General features: G+C 48.3%; 1 protein-coding gene across 2 annotated transcripts in view; it reads right to left on the minus strand.

Annotated features, from left to right (window-relative positions):
* The window catches only part of PIK3R5 (phosphoinositide-3-kinase regulatory subunit 5), a 101,213-nt gene that overhangs the window by 28,734 nt on the left and 52,855 nt on the right, over window positions 1-19,624 (minus strand). For both annotated transcript variants that reach the window (XM_027774913.1, XM_006156402.3), the window contains exons 2-5: window positions 8,308-8,423; window positions 6,113-6,213; window positions 2,073-2,141; window positions 1,184-1,322 (exon numbers count right to left, since the gene is read on the minus strand). In XM_027774913.1, coding sequence (XP_027630714.1) covers window positions 1,184-1,322; window positions 2,073-2,141; window positions 6,113-6,213; window positions 8,308-8,410 — 412 coding nt within the window. In that variant the 5' untranslated portion in view covers window positions 8,411-8,423. The remainder of the gene's footprint in view (window positions 1-1,183; window positions 1,323-2,072; window positions 2,142-6,112; window positions 6,214-8,307; window positions 8,424-19,624) is intronic.

Here is a 19,624-nt window from a genome sequence, read left to right on the forward strand (position 1 = left end):
GCTATTTTTCTTCTATTACTTCCATGGTCTTGTTTTCTAAACCTAAAATTGTTTTTCATTTTTATAGTTCTGCTATTGGGCGTGTGCACTAGCTGGAGAGAGGCAGAGAGAGGGTGAGAGAGAAAAAGAAAGTGAGAAATCATCCCCCAAGGTGATAGCCACATTGCAATCTCTTCTCTACTCTCCTCTTGGGATTTTGGACACACATGCACACAGTGTGGTTTTCAAGCCATCAGGTCTGGGACTCAAATCATGAAGTAAGTCAGCCATGTGGGATCCAGCCGCCTGAACTACCACACTACCTGGCTGGCCCTCTACTCCTTTTTTTTTTTTACTATAATGTCAAGTTTAATCTGCCAAATATACAAGTTAAGTTTGCAGAGCATGTTTTGCCTGGGTGCTGCACAGTAAACAGAGATTTCTTGAAGTGATCAATGAGTAGGGTTAAAAATGGGCCCAGCCCTAGCCAGGAAAGTAGGAATGAGACAGGGATGGGCCGACAGGAGAGACCTCAGTAGGAAGGGACTGACCAGGGATGAGCCATGGTCCTCAGGGATCCACAGGCATGAGCATACCGATGACATCCCCTCTGAGTGAGCACCCCGGCAACACAGATGGGCTGGTTATCACAAACTGGTCAGCAGCTGCCTCAGCACAATCGCCCACTAAAGTGCATATCTACCAGACAAATGGGAGCTCCTCTTACCCCACCTCCCAGGCACCCCCCCACACGGCCAACTGCAGTTTGAGTCTCAGACACAGAGGCTTGGTTTCTGACTTTCTCTCTCTCTCTCTCTCTCTCTCTGGTCAAATTAAATAATAATAATAACTAATTTAAAATAAATAATTCTTTTATAAAAACACACACACACACACAAAAACAAAAGAAGTAGTAGTATATGTCAAGTAGTAGGGTCATCCTGCTCTGAACCCTCGTTCTAGTTTTCCCTAAGAATTCTTCCGTAAGTTGCCTCCCATGCTTACAACTTTCAGCTTGTACAGACACAGCCATTGGAGGCTCTGTGCACTGTGAAGAGGAGACTCCAAGGACTGGAAGCAGAGTATAAACAGAGGCACCAAAGGATGTTGGGTGAAGAGGAGATTCTTCAAGGAACAGTTTCAGAAGAGCTGAGGTATCTTGACCATGTGAACCATCCCATGTGCTGGCTACCTCAACACTTACCTGGGGCCTTGAGCTCAGCATCGATGAAGGTGAGCAGTTCCTGGCAGATGCTGCAGTAAGGAACAGGCCAGGTCAGGAATCGATGGTAGGTTCTGGCTGCCTTCAGAAGGAGGTCTGAGTCTGGCGGGAAGTGTGGTGTCTAGGATGGACAAGGGCCAACAAGCAGAGAGTCTAGGTAAACAAAGCTCACTGATATTTCAGAACAGCCTCTGTTCCCTTTCTGGAAGATTCCACAAAGGGCACACATTTCCTGGCAGCAGCGTATCCCAGGATAAGGTCAGGGAGCACTGGAATTTACCCAGAGGGAATGAGTTACAGATGGGCAAGATGGCTTCCAATGGTGTCTCTATTGGAAGGGCCTTGTTTTTACCAAACAGACCCCAGAAGACCCAACACTTGAAAGAGTCACTCTGGGGTCACTTTGGAGGTTATTCTAAATGGTGCCATTGCAGCCACTCATTTTGAGGGATGGTCTTAGATGCCTAAACCACCTTCCTTTAATTATTTTCACTAGAGGCAAATGTTTATTCATAGAGCTGGATGGACTTCATGTATGGACTCGTGGTGCCACCAGTCTGGTGAGTACAGGGGTGATCACATTGGGTGACACTGATGACTGAGGTAAAAAAATCAAGGGACATAAAATCTTTAGTGGCTTATGAACAAACTGTGAAGCCAGCCTCCAGGGAGGCCAGGCACAATGGCAGGCCAGGCACATGAAGGCTCTCAAGATGGCTGCTCTGAAGCCATCAGAGGCTTGAGACTCTCTTGTCAGCGCTTGATAGTTTCTCCATGTTTATCCCCAGAGGTGTGAGGGCTGTGCCCTCCATGGAGGTTGCTCTTCCCTCACCTCCCTCGCCTGCCCTGTCCTGGCCCACCCTGGACTTACACAGAGTACAGTGGAGTAGAAGAGCAGGGCCAGCGGGGCAAGGAGGTCATAGATCCCCTTCTCCTGGACCTGTGGGGAGGACAAAGAAATGCAGGGCTCCCTGAGGCAGAATATAGCAGCACTTTCTCATGCTATTCTTTCTTTTCATGCACTTTTACTCTGTTCTTTCCTCTGCAAAGTATAATCATAGTATTCATATTTTTATTCTTAATGTCCTTTACATACAGTATGGTAAGGAAATTTCCCTTTTACTACATTTCTCTCTCTCTCTCAGAGAGATTTTTTTGCTATAGGGCATGAGTGCTCACCAGAGAGACAGAGACAGGGAGAGAGAAAGTGAGAAATCATCCCCCAGGGGGATGGTCATGCCACAATCCCTTCTCTTCCATTCTCCTCTCAGGATTTTGGGCACCTGTGCCGGCATAAGTTTCTTTCTTTATTTTTTTTAAAAACTAATTTTTTATTTCATTTTATTCATTGTCATTATTTTATTTTATTTTTATTTTTTTGAAGTTGAGCAGAGAGAGGCAGAAAGAAGAAAGGAAAGTTAGAAAGCAAGCTGCTAGGTCCAGGACTCAAACACAGTGACCCACGTGGGAGTCCAGCCGCCTTCACCACCACACCACCTGCCGGCCCCTGGGTGTGAGTTTCAAGCCACCAGGCCCAGGACTCGATCCGCTTTCAGCCATGGGAAAGCCCATCATCTAAATCACTACACCACTTGCTGGCTCCACTGTATCGCTTTCAAACCACCTTTTCTTCCCTCCTGGGAAGAAACATCTATCTGTTATTTGTACTGCAAATACTTTTTTCAGTTTGTTATCTTCTAATTTTGGGGGGAGTTTTGTGTGTATAAAAATTGCAAGTGTTAATTTTTTCTTTGTGGATGTTTACTTTTGCATGCAAGGATCATGGAACGATTTGTATCTACTTTATTCTTTGGAGCTTCATTTTCATTTTAAATCTTTAATCTAGAATTTGTATTATATGAACTGGGAATCTCATCCTGTATATCTCTAACGTTAGTCAGCTTCCTCTAAACCATGTAAGACATCTCGCTGATGCCATTTTATCATATATTAAATTCTGCTTATACACTTGGATGAGGGCCATCATTTTTTAAGAGCTGTTTTTTTGTTTTGTTTTTTTTTTTTCCTATAGGGCATATGCACTTGCTAGAGAGACAGAGAGACAGAAAGCAAAAAATCACCCCCCAGGGGGGATGGCCACACTGCAATCCCTCCTCCTCCATCCTCTCGGGATCTTGGGCACGCACGCACATGTGCCCAGCATGAGTTTTAAGCCATTGGATCCAGGACTCGAACCGTGATTGACTATGTGGGAGTCTAGCTACATAACCACGTGCCATCTGCTGGTCTCAGCAGCCATCATTTTTATTAGCTGCATAAAATTCCTTCTGGAAGATCTCCATAATTTTTTAGCTTCATTGTAGTCATTCAAAATTATTTTCTTGGTATTTTACATGCTTTTGCAATGAACACCATGGTGCATATTCGTTTTTCTATAATTTGGATTATTTATCTACAATAAAGTTGAAGAAGTAGAATCAACAAATCAAACGTAAGCGTATTTATGATCTTTGAGACATATTATCCAATCACTTTCTGAAAGGACTTAGCCATTTATAATATCTTGTATGTATGAAAGGGCCAGTTTCGCCACATTCTTCTTACGTTGGTTATTACAGTTTTTGGCTAGTTTGCGAGGCAAAGACTTAAAGCTTTAATTTATATTTATCTTATTATAATGGAGGTGACTTTTTCTCATTTTTTTTTACAAGTTCTATTTATTCTTTTGTGAATCATCTTTTTGACACCACATACACACGTGTACACACAACTTAGAATTCTTTGATGAAAATGCAAGAGGCCCAGGTGTGGTGGTGCAGGTGGTAGCGTGCTGCTGGGCAATTCTGAAACCATAGGATCCCTGGGTTCAGATCCCGGAACCCTCTGAACACACTGGGTGCACCTACGTCCCTTGCTGGTTGAAAAGGTGGGAGGAGGATGATGGTGTGGCAAGACCCTGTCTATCAAGGGTCTCTGACTCTCTTCTGTCTCCCTCTCTCGTGAAATAAATACATACACATTTTAAAAATGCTAAAGGTCTTTTGGAACTTGCCAGGGTTAGAGACACAGAGAAAGCCCACCCTCTCTTCTGTGCTAGATTACCTTGGCAGGCTCAGATCTCGAATCCCGTTTTCTCTTCCTCCTGAATAGATGGCGTGGCCGCCATACCCACTGCTTTGTCCCTTCTACAAAACTCTCCTCTGCTGCTACACGGAGGTCAGTCCTCCCTCTCCATTTGGGTCTATAAGTGAAGCGCTTCAGAGAGGGTCAGCTCTTCTGAGCGATTTGCTTCCAATTAGGGTATAAAAGCACCAGGAAAATGCTGATACCAGAATTGTAACCTTGAGGGTCTTGATAAACCAAGATATTCTTCTTACAGGGGTAACTAACTAAGCAAGAATGTGACATGTTTTCCACCTCAGTCATGTACGTAAAGCAAAGCAAAATGAAAAATGTAAAAGAGAATTCTTTTTAAAAGAATCTGATCCTCTTCTGGGACTCACAGTTGTTCTGGAAACTTCGCCCAGCTCGGCTTAAACATACTCCTCTTCTGGGACCAGCAGTTAGCGTAATGGCTATGTCACTGGACTCCCACATAGTCGATCGCGGTTCGAGTCCCGGACCTGGTGGCTTAAACTCACGCCGGGCGCGTGTGCATGCGTGCCCAAGATCCCGAGAGGAGAATGGAGGAGAAAGGATTGCGGAGTGGCCATCCCCTCTGGGGGGTGATTTCTCCCTTTCTGTCTCTCTGTCTCTCTCTCTCTGTCTGGTGAGCACACGTGCCCTATAGCAAAAACCTCTCAAAAAAAAGAAAAGAAAAAAAAGAAACATACTCCTCTACTTCATCATTAGAGCCCATTTATTGAACAGCCAGAGATGGCCTCAATTTATCTTCCAATTAGTTTTTCTCTTTCATGTCCATTTGTTTGGTTGGTTATTTTTTAGATTTGCCGTAGGGTGTATGCACTTACCGGAGAGAGAGAGGGAGATGGAAAGTGAGAAATCACACCCCCCCCGGGGGGGGAGAGGGATGGCCACACCACAATCCCTTCTCTTCCATTCTTCTATCCAGATTCTAGGCACATAAGCCTTTTTTAATTTGCCAGAAGTCAAATTTGTTTGTTTTTTAATTTGCCAGAGCCAGAGAGAGGGAAAATGAGAAAGTAATCTCCATGGGGAATGGTCACATTGCAGCCCTTTCTCCTCCATTTCTCCTATGGGGATTTTGGGTATGCATGTGCATGCACTCAGCATATTTCTCAAGCTACCAAGGCCAGGACTTGAATAGCAAGGTCAGCCATGTGGGACCCAACTCACTTAACCACTAGGCCATGTGCTGGCCCGTCTGTATTTTTATAAATCTTTTTGAGGAAAGGCATTCAACAAAACTTCCTGCCTCCTTTCTAGTCAGAACCTTGACTTACAAGAAATGTCTGTCCTCAGGAGCCATTCAAAGGGCCAGCAAGTGGCATGGTGGTTAAGGCATTGGATTCCCACATGGTCAATCATAACTCAAGTCCCAGACCCAGCAGCTTGAAAATCATGCTGGGCACATGTGCCCCATAGCCTGGAGGAAAGTGGAAGAGAAGGGATTGTGGCGTGGCCATCCTCCTGGAGGGTGAATTCTCACTCTCCTTTCTCTCTGTCTTTCTCTAGTGAGCACACTTGCCCCATGACAAAAACATAAAAGGAAAAAAAAAGAAGAAGAAAAATATAAGCAACTTAAACCCAAGACACTGGCTCATATTCTACAGTCATGCTAAGACGTACACGCTCCTTCCTAGACACCCTCAGTGCACAAGCAACACTGAAACACAAAATCCTGGGTGTGAGGGATATTGCCAGTCCCTCTGTGCCCAGGCACCCCAAGACTGATATTCTTGGGGACCTATTTCTTGACTCTATGAGGCCGACCCCAGCTCTGCCCTTCAACTCCCAACTCGCCCTTACCTCTCGAGTTTTCTCCAGGATCTGCTCCAGGAGGATAAGGAAGTGGCCCGGGTCCCGGCTGACCAGCTCCTGCAGGCTCCAGCAGTTCAGACACAGCCCAGCTGGGAAGACAGGAAGTGGCCCGTGGTCAGTTTGGGTCTCTCTGGCCACCCTCAGGCAGGGCTGTCATGAAGTGGGGGATCGACACTGAAACATTCTTTTCTAAAGTCAGAAAGTCTAGGAGAAAATGCTGGACACACACCCAACCTCACCAAGCCCCATCAAGACTTCAGGTCCGCGCCCTATTCCTGCACCTACAGGAGGCTCGAGTCACAAGGGGATTGGAGATCAGGCTGTGGCCTTTAGAGGCCAACACATTTGCCACCATTCAGCTCCCTGCGCCCCTGCAGGGCCCCTGTTCCCCTATGACCTCCCCCACCCTTCTACTCATGAGATGCAGAGAAGTTAGATGAGAGGCAGAAATTGCTGGAAGAATAACCAGAGGAGGCATAGCGAGCTCCACGCCAAGACACAAGGCTGAGTCTGTGACGGTCAGGGGGATTCCCAGGACTGCCTGGCAAGGGAGCCCAGGAAGGGGAAGCTAAATTTGTTTATATGTTAAAAACTACAGTGAGCACTCTCTCACTCTGTCACTTCCCCACACTTTCTGGTCAGCCTCTATTTCCCTGCAGCCAACGAGAGTGAACTCCAAAAAATTAAAGGTATAGTTACAATGTGTGAGAGAGAATGAGAGTGAAAGCGAGAGAGAGAGAGAGAGAGAGAGAGAGCACAGTAGTGGTGAAAGTGGATTGACCATGAATTTCATGGCACCTGAGTTCCATGCTCACATGCGTGGGCTCCTTCCAGAGCCCTGGAGATGCCTAACAATATGTTCAAGTGGTCGAAGGATTTTATCAAATTTGGAAAAGTCTAATATTTTTGTATTCTTTTACTTCATAATTCCTACCCTGCCCCCCCCACCCCCTTTCCAAGCTTAGGCTCCATCAGATCCTGAGTTGGAGGCAAGAAGAAAAGTTACCATTTTTGACCACCTACTATGTGCCAAGACAGTGCTGGGCCTTTGCAAAATATCTCCATGGAATCTCCCACCCTCCCTTTAGGAAGGCAGTTCCTGTTGTTTTATTCTCATTTTACAGACAAGGCAAGCAGAGTCCTGGGAGGGTAAGTGACCTTCACAAGGTTGTCCACCCAATGGGAGCTACCGGGTTGTCGAAAAGTCATGATGCATTTTTGCACAGAAAAACCTAGAAAAAACACGTCATGACTCTTCTGACAACCCAATAGTGTTAATCCAGATGTGTCCAATTCCAAAGGTCAGGGAGACCCTCTTCAAAGAGATGACTTTAATTGCCAGAGGATGCATATACTTGCCAGAGCGAAAGAGGGAAGGAGAGGGAGAAGGAGAAAGCACTCCCCTAATGGGGTGTGGCTACACCTTAATACTTTATTCTCCATCTTACGGGGATTTGGGGCCTATGCACACATGTACCCCACAAATTTTTCAAGTCACCAGGACTGGGATTCAAACCATGGTCAGCCTTGGATCTGGCTCCCTTCCTAGGGCTGGTCTAGAAGACAGGATTTGAAACTAAGACCTGGATGAGGAGCCAGCTCTGAGCAGGATTCTTCCTAGGGGAGACTCCAGGCAGTAGGTGCAAAGGTCCTGAGGCAGGAAGGAGCCAGGTGTGCTGGAGGAGCAGTAGGTGACTACCTCAGGGGATAGTGAGGGGGTAAGGGATGTGACAAGTCTTCACATGCAGAAGAGATGGTCACAGACACACGACCATCCCAGCCTGCACACCCCCTTCCTCGTCCTGGGGAAATGGAACACAGAGGTCTCGGCTCCTTGAAGCTCTGCTGAGACTCTCACTTGCTCTACAGGGAAGAAGAGGAGGGGTTATGGAAGGAACTAGAAACAAAAAAAACAGGAGACTTCTCGGGGAGAGCTTCCTGAGAATCCTCAGCTGCTTGTTCAGAATCAGCACTTGAGTCGTTTCTAAGCAGGTCCAAGAGCAAGGTGCAGCCCTGAGTGGGATGAGGGAGATACGGTGGGAGAGGTGCTGGCCGAGCACCTGCCCAGGTGAGCCTGCCCACCCAGGTGAGGTCGGGACTTGCTCAAGTCACAGACAGAGGTCAAACTGGAATCCACAGGCCTCCCCCACGGCTCCCAGGCACCCTCGGGCCCTCGGACCTACCTGACCAGGACGCAGAGCGGCGGCTGAGGCTGAGTCCATGCAGGCAGCGCTCCAGGGCATGCTGGATGCGGTCCTCCGTGCACGTCGTGGCCCCTGGCTGCATCCTGAGTCATTGCCTCTCATCCATCCCACCCTCCTTCTCTCATCCACCCTACCCTCCTTCTCTCATCCATCCCACCCTCCTTCTCTCATCCACCCTACCCTCCTTCTCTCATCCACCCTACCCTCCTTCTCTCATCCATCCCACCCTCCTTCTCTCATCCACCCTACCCTCCTTCTCTCATCCACCCTACCCTCCTTCTCTCATCCACCCTACCCTCCTTCTCTCATCCATCCCACCCTCCTTCTCTCATCCACCCTACCCTCCTCCTCTCATCCGTCCTACCCTCCTTCTCTCATCCATCCCACCCTCCTTCTCTCATCCACCCTACCCTCCTTCTCTCATCCACCCTACCCTCCTTCTCTCATCCATCCCACCCTCCTTCTCTCATCCATCCCACCCTCCTTCTCTCATCCACCCACCCTCCTTCTCTCATCCATCCCACCCTCCTTCTCTCATCCTCCCACCCTCCTTCTCTCATCCATCCCACCCTCCTTCTCTCATCCACCCACCCTCCTTCTCTCATCCATCCCACCCTCCTTCTCTCATCCACCCCACCCTCCTTCTCTCATCTACCCTACTCAGGGCTCATCCACTACAGCTTCCGCGTAGGTGCCCAGGCCACAGGCATCTGTTCTTTTCTACCCCAGCTTCACTTTTGCCATTTTTCTTTCCTTTTTCTGAGGCATGGCGATGCCACCAGTTATCCCAAGAAATTACGTGCTTCTCCCAATTCTCGTCCTACTGAGTAGAGAACAGGGGCTGCTTAGCTCAGCAGAAAGGTCACTCAGTAGGAGATTTAAGAAAGGGTTTTTGTAACATGATGCTCTGCAAGGCTGACCCATATGGGAAGGTTCCAGGTTCATGTCTGGAGACCTCCCTGAACATGGTAAGCACACACATGCCATGATCCATGGCTGGTAAGGCTGGGGGTGGATCTTATAAGACCCTGTCGCAGGTGCTGTCTCTCTTCTTCTGTCTCTTTTGCTCATGAGAAAATAAATAAACAATCAGAAAGAACGAAGGGGTTATAGTACCAGACAGAAGCCCCCCACAGGGCCAGCTCAGTTCCTTCCTTACACCGAGGGCTTCCGGGGTTCCTCGGGAAGTCATGACAGGAGGGTGGTGATGAAGCCTGCTCTGGCATCCAGCAGACCTGAACTCAAATCTCGACTTGGCTTCTTTGCTAGCCCTGTGGCTCTTGGCAAGTGCGTTCCCTGTCCTGATCCTCAGCTGACTCATCTGTACAATGGGGGTGGCAATGGGACTGTTCCATCCATGCCATGGTGGATGTACCCGGTGCATTCCAGTGCAAGATCGCTATCACGCTTGTCTTGGCCGCTATCGCTCCTGCCCTCAGGAATTTCGCTGCATTCACCCCTGCCAGGCAGACCTCGTGGCTGTCCAGTCAGCTCAGGTCATGGGGAAAGTTAAAGGAGTGGAGGCCCAGTCCTGCACATCTGGGGATGAGCCAAGAAACCTGAAGAGGAAATGCAGTGCTCAGAGCTAAGTCATGCAAACGACATGCAAAGAGATATGAAGTCCTCACCGCATCCTCACCGCATCCTCACCTGTACAGTGAAGGACTTGCTGGGGGGACTTCTGTGCTCAAGCTGAAGTCTTAGGCTCATGGAGGCCCCATGGAGGTAAATTCTCCTCCTCCCCCAGCTGGGGAGGAGCCACACGCAGCGTGAAGAACAAGCCCTTGGTGAGCTGTTCAACATCACTTCAACCATGGCCCTGGGGTCACTACGAAGCCGGTTGGTATGGTGGTGGGCACACAGGGAGTGGCCTGCAAGCACGCATGCTGCCGTAGATGCCCTGACCACCTACTGTGTGTCAGGCACTGAGGACACAACAGTGAGCAAAGTGGGCATGCTCCTTGGTGGGAGAAGCAGACATGAACAATTACACAGGCAAGGAAAGAGGTGGTCCCAACGCTGTGAAGAAGGGATGATACTGGGGAGCCCGCTCTGTGCTGCTGGGGGTCAGGGAGGTCTGAAGAAGGGACATGTAAACGGGATGAGGAAGCTAAGAGAAAACAGAGAGGGAAAAGAGTTGCAGAAAGGGGAGACAGAGTGTGCTACGGCCTAGGTGCGGGAATTGGCTTGCCAAGGACTGAGACTTGGAGCACGGGCCATGGTGAGGACTGGCCCAGGACACAGACTACCCTTCCAGGTCCCATGCCTGCTGGCTGTCACGGTGGTGAGTTGGGTTGGAGACCATAACTCTTGGGAGTTTCCATTAGCACCACCTGGATGTCCAAGGACATCTTGGGCATTTCCATGGGAGTCTGTTTGGCATAACTGTTAAATCGCCTTTGGGCCTTTTACTTGCTGGCTCCTCCACAGGTCACCCAAGTGCTGGCTTCCCTGGTCCAGAGTCAGAGGGGGCCGATTTCCGGTTTGTAGGCCCCTCCTCACCCCATATTGCACATGTGTCTGGCATGGATGAGCATCTGCGGGGATTCACACAGTGATAAGGCCTCGTCCTCTGCTTTCTGGGCCAGCCCAAGAAGGAGACCCACCTGAGCTTGCTCCTACGTAGGCTCAGGGCTCACAGGCTGCTGGAGCTGGGACACTGGCACCTTCTTTTTATTTTGAGAGGTTTTTGCTATAGAGCGTGTGCGCTCACCAGAAAGACAGAGAGAGACAGAGAGACAGAAAGTGAGAAATCACCCCCCAGGGAAGATAGCCACACCGCAATCCCTTACCCTCCATTCTTCTCTCAGGATCTTGGGCACGCACGCACACGTGCCCAGCGTGAGTTTAAGTCACTGGGTCCAGGACTCGAACCGCAGTCGACTACATGGGAGCCCAGTGATGAAGCCATTATGGTATCTGCTGGTCCCCACGGGCACCTTCTAAAGATGGGTTTGGGGTGGGAATGGCTGCCACATGTGTCATCGACTTACCCTTGGCCCTCTCAGGCTTGTATCTACCCAGTCGGCCCAGGTCAATTCTTGGAGGGAGCACAGAAGTCCCCCCAGCGATTCCGTCATTGAGACGGAACTGAGACCCAGAGAGGATAAGGGAGCGGGGGTCGGGGCAGAGCTGGGGAGAATGAACATGGTGTAAGCAGACCAGGGTATGTGTGGCCTGCAGTCTCAAGTGCCAAGAGCCACAGCGAATGTCACAGATGGGGGCCTGCAGCCGCCCGGGCAAGCTTGCAGGAGGTCAGTCCAGACCTGCACCGCTACCCACTTGCCTGTCATTCTAAGGCTGGGAAGAGAAAAGTGGTGTCGACCCTTCTAGAAGGCTCTCCTTTCTCTCCTCAAAGTCAAGAGTAGAGGAGCTTTAAGAAAATCCCTGGACAGACTGGGATGCTTACCCAGGAGAGGGGGCCATGTTGACCCTCGGGTCACTGCCGGCCAGCACACTTGCTCACCTGCTCCTGTCCATCCATGAGCTGTGAGCTGTGGCAGGGGTGGGGCCCAGCGAAGGGGAGGAGGAGCAGCTTGCAGCTCCACTGTGGGGCAAGTCAAAGACATGAGCTCCCCCTCAGGGCAGGAACGGCTACTCAGAACAAAAGCTGGGCTTGAGCTGTTCTGTTGAGACTTCCCTAGACCAGACCACCAGACCAGCGGGGTGAGGGAAACGCCTCAGAAAGAGGCTGACGTCTGGACCACCTCTGCTAGAAGGTGAAGAAGCAGGGTGAAGAGATGGGAGGTTAGTGGCACAGAGACGGTAAACGACTTGCTTGAGGTCACACAGCTAGGTGATGGCAAAGCCAAAATATGAACCCAGGGAGCCTGTGGGTTTTGTTTGCTTTTGAGAGATTTTTGCTATAGGGCACATACACGCGCCAGCGTGAGTTTCAAGACGCCGGGTCCAGGACTCAAACTGTGGTTGGTCATGTGGGAGTCCAGTGACAGAACCATTACAGCATCTGCTGGGCCTGAGGGAGCCTGACTTTTAGCCACTATAGTACACTGCCCCTCAGCACAGTCAGAGAAAACCAGTAAAACTTGTTTCTGCTCCAACAAGAGAAGACTCAGTTAACAAGACTTTGCTTTAAGAGGTCTGCACCTCAGTTGCTAGGGGGTCGTGAGCCCCCCAGCACAGTCCTTCTCCCTCCAGAGAGGGCACGGGCTCACAAGAGTGTGTGCGACAGGGCGTGCCCAGCAGCCACGCGGGTTGCACAGGGTGTCGGCTGTGGCAGCCTGTGGGGACTAGGCGTCTCTAGTCCGGAACATGGGCCGAACGTGTGAAGTGGTTTCAAGACAGCCCTCTGCCCAGCCCTGCTGCGATGGACAAGCTGGTCATGCCACGAGGCAGGGATGAGTCACCTGCATCACCACGTCCCTTACTGCAGCAGGACAGACACAGTATGCAAATGATGCTCGCAGCCATGCCCCGTGCACCCCCATCTGTAAGGGGTGGGAATGAGCTGGCTGTCCTCACGGAAGGCCCTCCTCCCAGGCCTGCTGGCCCGTGGCTTCTCCCTCCCTTCTCAGGAGCCCCATGACTTTCTCCTGGCCTCAGTGTCCCCCTGCTCAATGGAGACAACCAAGGCCTGTCTGTGGAAGGGCTGGATGGCTTTGGGGCACTGGACAGGGTCCCAGGCATCCTGAGGCCATCTATTGTAGAGTTTGCCCCAACTTCTTCTCAGAGACAGGACTTGTGGGGAGCCAGAGGGAGGGTGGAGGCCCTTGGCTGAGTTCTCCCCATCTCCGTTTTGCTCCAGCACACCCAGCTGCCGCCCGGCCCTGCATGTGCTCGTTTCCATCAACTGAGTCAGGCATCAGCCGTTTCTGGTGATTCGTCAGCAGTCAGCAGAATCTCATTGGCTTTAGGGCAGAGGTGAGGAGAAGACAGTGACAAGCCTCCCCTCCCAAAGATGGAGCCTTTTTCAAAGGCTTGGTAAGCAAGGCCTTTGTTCCCCAGCATTCTGCTCCAATCCCTCTCCCCACCTTATTCAAAGCAGCTCTTCTGTTGTGAAATTCCAGGGCTGCCAGGAATACACCCCCCACCCCCCACCCCCATGCCTGCTCCTGGTGTTGAAACAGTCAAGTTCCTCTTCCGAGCCAGCGAAGAGGCCTTACTGGGGACCCTAAACAGGGCAGTGAGGCCTGGAGTTGGGGCTGAGTTGGGGCTCTTCCATTACCCCTCCAGGAGCTGATATGATGCCGGACGGAGAGGGCTAGCAGAGGGGCAGGTCTGCCTGGGTCCCGCTCCGGGGAGGCCGAGGCAGGAGGCAGTGCTGGAAGGCGGAACTAGGGCAGGAGGTGTGGGCCTCCAGGCTCTGGCTGGCCGCCCACAGTGCCGCCTGTGTCTGGGAATACTTCAGGCCCATTCTTTAAAGCCCTGGTCCACGTGTGGGAACGAGACAAGCACCCAACCACGCGGTCCTGGGCTGGCCCCTGCTGCTTCAGTCCTGGGTAACCCCCTCTTCCCCTTCCTGTCCTCCAGGGCGCCTCCCTTCTCTGCCCCACTCCTCTCTTGGTGACGGCTGAAGAAAGGATCTCCACTGTGAGGGAAGTGAAAAAATCCCCACTTCCACTACAGGAAGGACACAGAATTGAAACTACAGGAGGCGGGGTGAGAGAGGGACTGCCCGAGCAGGGGATGACATGGGCAGTGATGGAGGGACAGGAGGAATAACACATCTTTGAGGGCACCTGTGTGGAGAGCTTTGACTCTGGGAACTGTAGCAATATTTTACATTCCCAAGCTAAATAGGTCATTCAAATCAACCAGGAAGTGAAAGCCGGGGAACACAAACGGGCTACAGACACTAAAGACGTTAACCTAACTGTACAATGAATGATGAACACAACCTCAGTGAAGGGGAGAGAGGATGGAAGAACGAACCCAAGTCATTTTGGAAAATAATATTTTGGCTGGATACTATAAGGCTAAAAACAAGAACTATGTAGAAATACTGCTTTCTAGTCATTCAGTCTGTTTCTTGTAGGACGTGGGCTTAAAATGATTAAAGCTCTTTATATTTATACTAGGCTTGAACAAATAAATAAATCATGGATAATGAGAACTATTTTTCACTCTTGGAGAAGAAGTCACAAATAAGGAAGGGGGGATGCCAGGATGAACCTTGTGCTATTGAACTAGAATCGATGGTTTTTAATGTATATACAGATAGATACATACAAGAAAAAAGTTTTTAGAAATTTTTGCCTCAGGGTACGTGTGCTTGCCAGAGAGAGAGACAGAGACAGTGAGAGGTAAAGTAAGAAATCACCCCTCAGGGGGGATGGCCATGCTACAATCCCTTCTCCTCCATTCTCTTCCTGGGATCTTGAGCACGCACATGAGACCGGGTCTAGGCTTAGAACTGCAGCTGGCCATGTGGAGGTTCAGTGATGTAACCACTATGCCATCTGCTGGTCCCCAGAAAAACTTTTAAATATGTGCACGTACACTTGGAGATACACACACACACACACACACACACAGTCTGCAATGACAGCCCAGTAGCAACTAGCACACCTACTGCCCGGATCTTGGTTTCTACAGACCATTCTCCAATAAAAAGAACCAGAGTGCCTTAGAGGAATGGCTGCTTCTAGGACTGGCACAGGGAATACACAAGATAAACGTGTAGTGCCAGAAAATAAATGAATACTCGCAAAAGGGTGGGCAGTGTCAAAAGAACAGAGGAGCAAACCGGAAAGAGTATCACTGGCCACAGTGGGGACAACTGAGCAATCACATGAACAAAGGACGTGCTGGATTATCTTCAGAGGGTAAAGTAAATAGCCTTCCGTCTGTACAGATGTTATAGGTCATCGAATAAAAGGTAATCGAGAAGGCCGGGAGGTGATGGTGGGGATGCTGGACTTCCAGCCCTGGCGGCTTGCTTTCTCACTTTCTCACTTTCTCACTTTCTCTCTCTCTGTCTCTCTCTGGTGTGTGCACTTGCCCTATAGCGAATTTAAAAATAATAATAATAATAATAATAAATCAATAAAATTAAATGAATATATTTTTAAAAAATAATGGAGAAGGGATGAGTCTCTTTACAGAAGAATTCCAATGAATAAATGTGGGCAGAGCGAGAGGAATCCAAAATGGCCCGTAGGTAAACACCACAGTAATCATTGTTGCAGGTCAGGTCCAACGAGGGAAGCCAAAGTCCGAGGAGATAAAGGGTATTTGCAGTCCCAGAATATTTCCTCTAAGGTGCTTACAAAGGGGAAAATGATAACTTCACAGTAGAAAAACCCAGCGGAGACACCACCCTAACCACATGGTCACGGTTAACACCACCAGCAAGAAGATATATCGGCCCCACACGTCCCCTGGTATGATACGCTGAGAAGGGAGGGACACAACACCCCTTCTCTGGGGTTCTTGCCAAAAATACATAACCGCAGTCTTAATGGCCGGGTGCTTGAAGTTCCTTAACTCAATGTTCATGAGAAAACTTCATTCATTCAAAACCCAATCGAGAGACATTCTATAAAGTAAATGAGCAGCACTCACCAAACGTCAAGGTCATGAAAGAGAAGGAAAGACGGAGGAACTAGCCCAGATGGGAAGAGACTAAGGAGACACCAAAACTAAGTGCAATGTTGGATCCAGTCCAGGGACTGGATTTTAGAGCAGAAAGGGAACATGGGGCAATGCCAAAATCCCATGGAGTCTGCAGTTTAGCTCACAGCATGGTACCAACGACCATGTCCTGGTTTTGTAAGCCACACTCGTTCATGCCCGCTGCTCATGTGATTAGGGGAACTGAGTGAAGGGCAGACATGGCTCAAAGATCCTTTCTCTATTTCCATAACTGGACATACTGAACATACCCGTCTGTAACATTCCAGGCGGTTATCTAATGCTTGCCTGCCTTCCATGAATGTCTTTAAAGACTTTGTTTCGAGGAGAGCAGGTAACATGTTTCGAGGAGAGCAGGTAACGTGGTGGTTAAGGCACCGGATTCCCACATTGGTCAACCATGATTCAAGTCCTGGATCTGGCGACTTGCTTTCTCACTCCCCCCATTCTCTATCTCACTCTGGATTTATAAAAAAGAATAATGATAAATAAAATGAAATAAACCATTGTTTAAAAAGAAGATTCTATCTCTTGTATAGCCACACTACAGACCAGTGTGACCAGGGCAGGGCTAGGTGCTTGAAGTCCCCTAACTCAATGCTTCTAAACTGGGGCTGAGAATCTCTGGACTTCTTGGGAGATCAAAGGAGTTTGTTTTCACTTGAACAGTAACCTAGAGAAACTCATTCATTACTATATTCTGAGACATCTTTTTTTTTTTTCTCTTTTTTTGGAGAGGTTTTTTTTGCTATAGGGCACATGCACTCGCCAGACAGACAGAGACGGACAGAGAGACAGAAAGCGAGAAATCACCCCCCAGGGGGGATGGTCATGTCACAATCCCTTCTCCTCCATTCTCCTCTCGGGATCTTGGGCACGCACGCACACGCGCCCGGCGTGAGTTTTAAGCCACCGGGTCCAGGATTCAATCCACGGTCGACTAGGTGGGAGTCCAGAGACATAGCCATTATGCTAACTGCTGGTCCCCTATTCTGGGACATCTTGATAACTGCTTCATGACTAAATGTTCTCAGAGATGTGGACACCTGGTTTGCGTTTATGTCTTCCATCCTGTGCCACCTGAAAGGACAGGGCATGCCAGGCATGTGTTTGGGGTCTGTGAAAACTCAAGGCTGCCCACGATGAGCTGGTGATGGAAAGTATTTAGCAGAATGCCTGGCATGCAGTAGGCATTCAATACATGCTGCCCGTTAGTATTAGGGTGCCTTCGTCACACGGACATTTCTGTGGCCCAACTCCAGATGCTTTTAGGACTGGGTCAACAAATAAAATGCTCTCTGAAGGGTTCTGATGCTTGGGAAGTGACGTTTTCTGTTTTACATACACACGTACACACACACACACACACACACACACACACACACACACACGACTCTTAAAACCAGAAAGGCATCTTTAAGACCTACTAATACAACCCTCCCATTCTACAGATAGGAGAGTAGAGGCTCTGAGCAGTGAAGGGACTTGCTTAAATTAGATGGGGGCAAATCTATAACTAGAATCCATGTCTAGCACTCAGGACAGTCATGGCACCCTCTTAGTTAGATGGGGTCGCGCACTCTTTTCTTCAGCAGTGAGCAAGTTTAGCTCCTCTCATCAAGGTTATTTTTGGAATTACTTGTCACGTTTCTTCTAGAGTTATTTGTCTGTTCAGGTATTCAATTCTTCATGTGTCAATTTTATGACTTAAGGCTTTCTGGCATTATTGTTCTTTTTTTTTTTTAAGAATTATTTTATTTAACTTTATTTATTTATTTTAATTTGACCATTTGACCAAAGAGGGACAGAGCAAGTGAGAGAGAGAGAGGAAAAGTGAGAAAGCAAGCTGCCAGGTCTGGGACTAGAACCACAGTCAGCCAATGTGGGAGTCCAGTGCCCTTAACCACCACACCACTTGCTGGCTCCAACATTATAATTTATATAATTAAGATTTTTAAATTTATTAGGACCAGCAGTTGGCATAATGTTATGTCACTGGACTCCCACGTAGTTGACTGCGGTTCGAGTCCCAGACCTGGTGGCTTAAACTCACTATGGGCACATGTGCATGCATGCCCAAGATCCCAAGAGAATGAAGGAGATCCCAAGAGAATGAAGGAGAAGGAATTGCAGTGTGGCCATCCCCTCTGGGGGATGATTTCTTGCTTTCTGTCTCTTATATATATATACCTGTGGTTTAGCCCGCTATTACTGTTACATTTTCTTTTGAATACAGACCCAGATTTATATGAAATATTTTATACTACATCACCATTTTTAAAATAGTTATTTTAGCACATCAAGTGTAAATTGTTATTGTAAAACTAAGTGTGGTTTTGTCTCTTACAGTGGCTATGTTTGATTTACTTCACTGCTCACTGTTTCGTTCTGTACCCTGACATTCTTATTTCTGAGCTTTTATGTTCATTCACTTCTTGCTCAGCTGGAGTGTTGTGAGTAATTTCAGGATGGGTGTGTGGGTGAGGTACTTTCTAAGATTTTATAGGTCATATAGCATTCATTGAAGCATACAAAATATAGTTTTCCAGTTACAGAATTGGTATGATTTATAACTTTTCACCCTTAAAATGTTTATGATAAACCCAAGATAATCAACTGGAAAGTGGCTATCACATCATAGAAATAGTAAGGTGATTATGTACACATGCATAGAGAAATTAGCATTATTTATTATAAGAAGACAATAATTATACAAATAAAAAGAATGCTGAGGGAAAATACTTCATTTATAATAGCAACAAAAAAATAGTGAAAACTTTTAAAAATATACAAGATTTTTTTTTTTTTTTGGAGAGGTTTTTGCTATAGGGCGCGTGCGCTCGCCAGACAGACAGAGAGAGACAGAGAGACAGAAAGCGAGAAATCCCCCCCAGGGGGGATGGTCACGCCACAATCCCTTCTCCTCCATTCTCCTCTCGGGATCTTGGGCACACACGCACATGTGCCCGGTGTGAGTTTAAGCCACCGAGTCCAGGACTCAAACCGTGATCGACTACGTGGGAGTCCAGCGACATAGCCATTACGCTAACTGCTGGTCCCAAAATATACAATATTTTTATTAAGAAAACTTTCGAGGAACCAAAGAAGGCAAAAGTAAATGAAAATACCTATCCTATTGATAGATAAGAAGATTCAATACCATAAAGAATTAATTCGAAAAGGATCAAAGAGCTAAAACTATGCAGCTCTTAGAAGAAGACATAAGGGGAAAACGTCATCACACTGAATTTGCCAAAGGCATAGGCAACAAAAGAACATTTAGATAAAGTGGACTACATCAAAATTCAAAACCGTGCTTCAAAGAACACAAGTAACAGAGTGAAAAGGTTGGCTACAGAATGGCAGAAAATATTTGCAAACCATATAGCCGATAAAGGATTAGTATCCAGAATGTATAAAGAACTTCCCACAACTCAACAACAACCCAACTTTAAAATAGGCCAAGGACTTAAACTGACATTTCTCCAAAGAAGATATACAAGGCCAGCTGGTGGCATGGTGGTTAAGGTGGCTGGGTCCCATATGGCTGATTGTGTTGTTCGAACCCTGAACCCAGTAGTTTGAAAAATATGCTGGGGGTGGGGGGGTGGGACCAGCAGGTGGCATGGTGGTTAAAGCGCTGGACACTCCCACATAGCGGACCATGGTTCGAGTCCCGGACCTCGTGGCCTGCTGTCTCCCC

This window comes from Tupaia chinensis, unplaced genomic scaffold, assembly GCF_000334495.1.
Source record: "Tupaia chinensis unplaced genomic scaffold, TupChi_1.0 Scaffold000493_1, whole genome shotgun sequence".
NCBI classification, from domain to species: domain Eukaryota; kingdom Metazoa; phylum Chordata; class Mammalia; order Scandentia; family Tupaiidae; genus Tupaia; species Tupaia belangeri.